The 6,000-nt window shown below is 36.5% G+C and overlaps 1 protein-coding gene across 1 annotated transcript in view; it reads right to left on the bottom strand.

Annotated features, from left to right (window-relative positions):
* Positions 1-1,353: 1,353 nt before the first annotated feature.
* LOC149303153 (protein kinase C epsilon type-like) overlaps positions 1,354-6,000 on the bottom strand; it is a 154,784-nt gene continuing 150,137 nt past the window's right edge. The window contains exon 15 of the mRNA XM_089481650.1: positions 1,354-1,500. Within this exon, the coding sequence (XP_089337776.1) occupies positions 1,354-1,500 (147 nt within the window). The remainder of the gene's footprint in view (positions 1,501-6,000) is intronic.

Raw genomic sequence — 6,000 nt, 5'->3', positions numbered from 1 at the left:
TCCATTTTTTTTTGTTTTCATTCTGCGTATCACTTTGTCACATTAGACAAAAAAAAAGACGTCTTAACAAAAAGAAAGGTTTTAAAAACACACACAATAGTGCCAACAGTTCTAATTAATGTGTGCAAAAGCAATACAATGCACTGTAACTGCCTAATCCTTTATGCACAACTGCATTACGGTGAGATTCACACCCCACTCCTGGAAGCCAAAGGGTTAAAGGTAGAATTCAGTAGACAAAACCGGAATTGACATCGGTAAGCTTTGATTTGCATTCTTTTTTTTTTTTTTTTTTTTAGCTGTGTCCCTCAAAATTAAAAACAAATTTTTTTCCTATGAAGAACACATTTTTTTCAGGTTCATTCAATAAATAAAAGGATTGCATAACTAAAGGCAATTGCAATGCACCGTATTTCAATGTCCCTTTACTGTGGAGGGGGGCTGGGTGGTAGCAGAACCACAGAACTATTAAATATTGAAGTAATCCCCGGCACTGTAAAGGGTTAAGGAATGCCAGTAAATGGTGTCAGGTCACGGGAAATTTGTTGCATTAAAGTTCACTAGAATGGTTTAATATAAGGAAAAAAAGCCCTTGTGAAGCTGCCTAAAAAAACCCAATGGCTTTGTTCATAGCCCCAAAATGTGCTTAAATGAACGTGTAATACACAGCATGACTTTTACACTGCAATGAGTTCCTTGGGCAGTATGGGGTATAGATCCACACAGGATTCATTGTAATGGACCATTTTATTTTTATCTGAGTGTACGTGTGCCAGAGTGCGCGTGTGTGCTTACACGAGTGAGAAAAAAAAAGAAAGAAAAAAAAAAAAAGTGTGCGTTTTCACATTTTGACTCTCTAGAGAGTAAACATATCCTTTTGCAGTAATTTCATGTTTTACTGATCTGTGTGGGGTATCAGCATAAAAACACTATTTATGCTATTTCTCCACATTGGTGCACAAATCAATGGAAGTGGCTTCAAGTGAACCACTGAAAAGGATACGCGACACATTCAGTACTCATACCTGCCCTGCTTCTTGCCCCTGTCATGTTTGCTGTATGTTAAAATTAAAAAAAAAATAAATATATATATATATTTTGTAAGATTGTCTAGTACACCGTGGTCACAGACATGGCAGTGTGTTACAGTTACTGAAAGAAAACATGGTTTTGCATTGCTCTGTAAGACAGAAATTAGGAGTGCCTTCGGTTTAATAAAATGAACAACAATAAATAGCATTTTTACACGAGCAGGCTCATAATAGAACAAGATTGTAAGGATCCGCTGAATCTCAGTCACGTGTCTGTCTCCATAGGACTACTGCTTGAAGAACGGCCAGTGTAGGATCCACTTTAGGCCAGCGGCTCCTCTCCAAAATAAGAGAATCCTTTAAATTCGTCCTGATTGATTTGCTTTACTATGGCTTCATCCACCAGTGTTAGAACAGGTTCTTCTCGTGTGAAATCCTGGTCAAAGTTGTTTACGTCACGTTTGGTTTTCTAAAATGAGGGGGAAAAAAATATATATAAGCCAAAAAAAAAGATCAATGACAGTAATACCTATTTTAGATAGTTGGCAGATCTGGTAGATATCTTCACATCTTCCTGTATTTCTGTTTCAGCCTGTAGTTTGCGAATGCTGGATTTTTATGAACAGTTAGTGTTAAATCATATGATTTATGGGTGATCTCACAGAGGCAGGCGTTTAAGGTAAGTATTAGAACGTTACGGTTTGAAGTAACTAACCCCACCGTGCATTATGATGAGCCAGGCAAGAAGGGGTGCACTGTCCTTGCACAATGCAAAGTTTAATGGTGAAGCCTCCGTGATCTAACCTAGATTTACATACACATTGACATTTGTCACTTATCAGCACTCTCTGTGCCTGCGTCGCCACCATTTATCCCATGGAATAAGAGATCAAAACACCTTCATAGTAATGGTTGATATAGGTGCAAGATTATGCAGCGAGTAACATGGAAAAATGAAGCACGTATTATTTTTAGACAGTACTTGGAACTACGCAATGCTTGCACACATTCTCTGTTATGACTGTATACATGTAATGTTTTGACATCTTGTTTGTTAATGTTTTTTTTAACCCCTTCACGACAAACCCTGAACATGTACGGGCTCACAATGCATTGTCATTAATTGGTTTAAGGAACAACCAGCTGTCCTTAAGGGGTTAAGAATCTCAGTTCCATCTGTAGAAGACAAAATGTCTATGGAATATAGTAATCCAGAACTCTACACCACTCGTTTGGGGCAGGGGATCTCCGCAGCGAATTAACTTTAGGTTTTAATTGGTTGTGATTATACCGTAGCCTGTATGAGCTTGAAGTTTGCGTTATATTTTTCAGTCATGTATGTAGAGAAATAGTTCACACATATTAAATGGTTAATAAGTGGGCTATTAGTCTGTCGAGTACTAAAAATATTCTGCAACTCCGCATATAACCTCATAACTGCTTATGTATCTTCAATTCTATTTACTAATTATTGCTTACAAGGATTCCCCAATGATGTTATTTCCTTTGCGTGAAAAAGCATCTATTTTAAGGCATTTGGGCCTAAAAGTGAAACATTTGCTTATTCCTCAACTGTGTTGTGTAGCAGAATAGATAGTCAACTCAGTCTTCGCAAATGTAACTGTTCAGAGCCCTTCTTTCTTTGTGTCCCAAAAAACCCTGATGCACTCCTGTAATTGATGAAGTAACAGTGAACCCTTGCTAAACCTCTGAAGCGTCCAAACGTAGTTGCTCAGAAAATGTTACACTGTGCCGCCATACACAAGAGTGCAGAGCAATTTATACAATGCATAGAAAATGTAAAATTATATCGATTCTAATCAAATGAAGAAGAATAATAATAAAGTGTAATTTCATTTACAATCTGCTAATATTTCTTTTAAATGTGACCAAGGCTTCGCCAAATTAACCAATAATGAGTAATTTTTTTTAAAAAAGGAAGCGTTTTCATCTTTTTCACATTGCATTTTCACCACCTTTTTGCATTTCAGATTTTGCAGTAACATTTGGAGTAATCCAAGTTGCAGAATATTTTAGGGAAAGTCTGAAGTAAAAAGTCCTTGTTGTGTGATTTAAGATGACTAAGACTGACATGCAAGATGTTTTTATCTCTAAGAAAGGATTTTAGGTGCAAACAAGTGTGACCAGATTCTATTTTCTTGCCTATAATGTTCAGCCTGTTATGCAGCCGTTCTTCAGATAATGACATTATATAATATTAAATTATACAGTAAGTCACATTACTTGTCCTGTGATATACACCCATAACAAAACAAGTAATGCCTCTGTCTACGCACCCAGAATGGACTAGGGGACTGGTCCTGATGTTTCATATATACAAAGCTAAGCCGGTGTACATTTAACACACTACATTCTGAAGAGAGGCTGCTAGGGAATTTCCATCCCAAAAGTTTAATTATCCACCATGGATAATTAACCCCCCCCCGTAACATAAGCAATATGCACATTAGCCCAGACATTTACACACTTACACAGGCACACTAACATTCACGCACATTAACATTCATGCCAACACAAACACACACTTATGCTAACATATTCACACTCACACTAACACACACAACCACACTCACATTAACATACAGCTACTTAACATTTATGATGCATTTTTATAGACAAGCAGTCATCTTGCCCGCAATAGCGAATATGCCAGCTTAACCGTAATGTAATGTCCTTGGATGTCTGGAGTTCTATATTCCAATTACCACAAGATGGAAAATAATAAAAATGAAGAAGTCACAAGAAGAAATGGTCCTTATCTAGTTGTAAGGATCGACTAAGGTGCTCCCATTCCCCCAAAAGAACAATAACAACATACAAAAAAAACCCTCCAACCTGCTATCTCCTGATCACCAGAAGGGTGTGAGTTTAAATCTTTGCTAAACCGTATTCTGAAAGTTGTCTCTAAGCATACTTTACCTAGAAAACCACATAATGTGACCTAATGCCTCTATCTTTTTCCATATGCACCAAGGTATATTAGAACTGCGGCGCTCTGTGGTGTGTGTGTATATATATATATATATATATATATATATATATATATATATATATATATATATATACACACATATACACACACACACACACACACACATATATATACACATATAGATATATATACATAAACATATACATAAACATATACAGACACACATACATACATATTCCGCCAAACCCAGTGAATGCAGCGACATACATATTTCCATTTTGTAAAGTACGGAGCAGATTCACGCATAATTCTTCACCAGGGGCCAATTAGGGCATATTTCTGGCTTCCCGGGAGAGAAGGGATTGTTATGTGGGAATGTATGTCCAGTAAAACTCTTGGGGCTGCTTGACTATATGTCAGTCACACAAACCTCAAAATAACATTCCTGCTTTTGACATTCTCTGAACAAACAGGAATCTGGTTTAACTTGTCCAAAACTGCTGCCTCACTAACTGAAACCTTAAGGGGCGTCTGCAAATATAAGGGTGTAATAACACCCAGAACTAATTACAGACAGAGGCATTATTATTCTGTATTATTTTCATGCAATTTTGCAAATGATAAAAAAAATACTTGTGTATCCCTGGTAATAAATAAAGCCATCGCCATTGGTATCAATGCAGCTTTAAAAGGGTTTCTAAAGCATATAATATAGTTAAATTGGTGAGATTATTTATCACTTATATCACACAACTGATCTGTTATCCACCAAGAGTATTGGTATAGTTGTGGACAACTGATATCAAGAAACATTCAAGGGTGTAACATAGTCACGGGTTTTAGGGGGTCTTCAGGCTTCTGGCAGTGAAATGGACCATTTTGTTAATTGGCCCCAATCTCTAACGACTCTGCTTTTTTTTTTTATTACTTAGTATAGCCATCGTGTTTGTTAACATACCATTGGCTCATATACTGAACAAAACTGGATTTATTTGCTCCAATAATAATATTTATATCCAAAACATGTATGTTAGCTTTAAAGTATTTTAGTATTATCATATAAAGCCACCTAGGCCGGAGCTGGACATCATCCGCACCGGGCTAATGCTGGTGGCCTCTCACTCACTTACCATAAGCGCCACTACACTTGTGACTAATAGACTGAATGCGTTAACGTGTCTGCCAAATGCAGTCCACGGAGACAGCGCAGAATAAAAAGTTTGCAAAACAAATCTCATCCAAAAACTAAGTGTGTTACTGCATTGGGAGCACGCGTTTTATATAACTTAAGAAAAGTTTTTTTATTGGTGACATTTCCTTCTTATGTCAATAATCTACATTTGATAATATCGCAAAAAAAAAAAAATGTGTCTAGGATTGCTTGGTAAAAAAGTTAACCCTATTGTCTCTGAGTTTACTATGCTGGGGGGTAGATATGACCCTCTACCGCTTTCTGGATTTCTGCACTAGTTACAAAACAAGTTCCACAACTTATAAAATATGTGGTATAGATGAATGAGACTGTAATAGAAAATGTTACTAAAAACATCAATCAACTCTCCTAAAATATTAACACCGCATACAGACAGCGATAGTAAATAAAGCAAGAGGTTTCTGTTCTCTTCTTAGGTCTCTTAGGTTCAACAAAACGCCAAGTCAGCGTTTCTCCAAGCAACATGTAGACTATATTTGTTTACTGTGACTTTAAGTGCCAGGTCACAATTTCACTTTTAATTGTAAACATGAAACACAATTAAAACATTAAAACCCATAAAAACTTAGAATATCTGCCTATGGTCTTGCTGGTCTATGCCACCGCTGAATGGAGTCTACTCATTGAGTGACGGAACTGCGCTGATGCAGCCTTCTCTCACTGCATGCACAGAATGCATAGGTGTCATATCTCAAATGTATATCAAGATCTATACATGTGGAGTAAGTAATAATAAAATATGTAGTATAAAATATATATTTAGTAATGATAAAATAAGTTAATTTAACTGATAAAGAGGACGT

This window comes from Sceloporus occidentalis, unplaced genomic scaffold (assembly GCF_023333645.1).
Source record: "Sceloporus occidentalis isolate IW3139 unplaced genomic scaffold, rSceOcc1.0.p SCAF_15, whole genome shotgun sequence".
Lineage (NCBI taxonomy): Eukaryota > Metazoa > Chordata > Lepidosauria > Squamata > Phrynosomatidae > Sceloporus > Sceloporus occidentalis.
The sequence above is the reverse complement of the archived record's forward strand: the minus strand, read 5'-3'. Positions and strand labels throughout refer to the sequence as shown.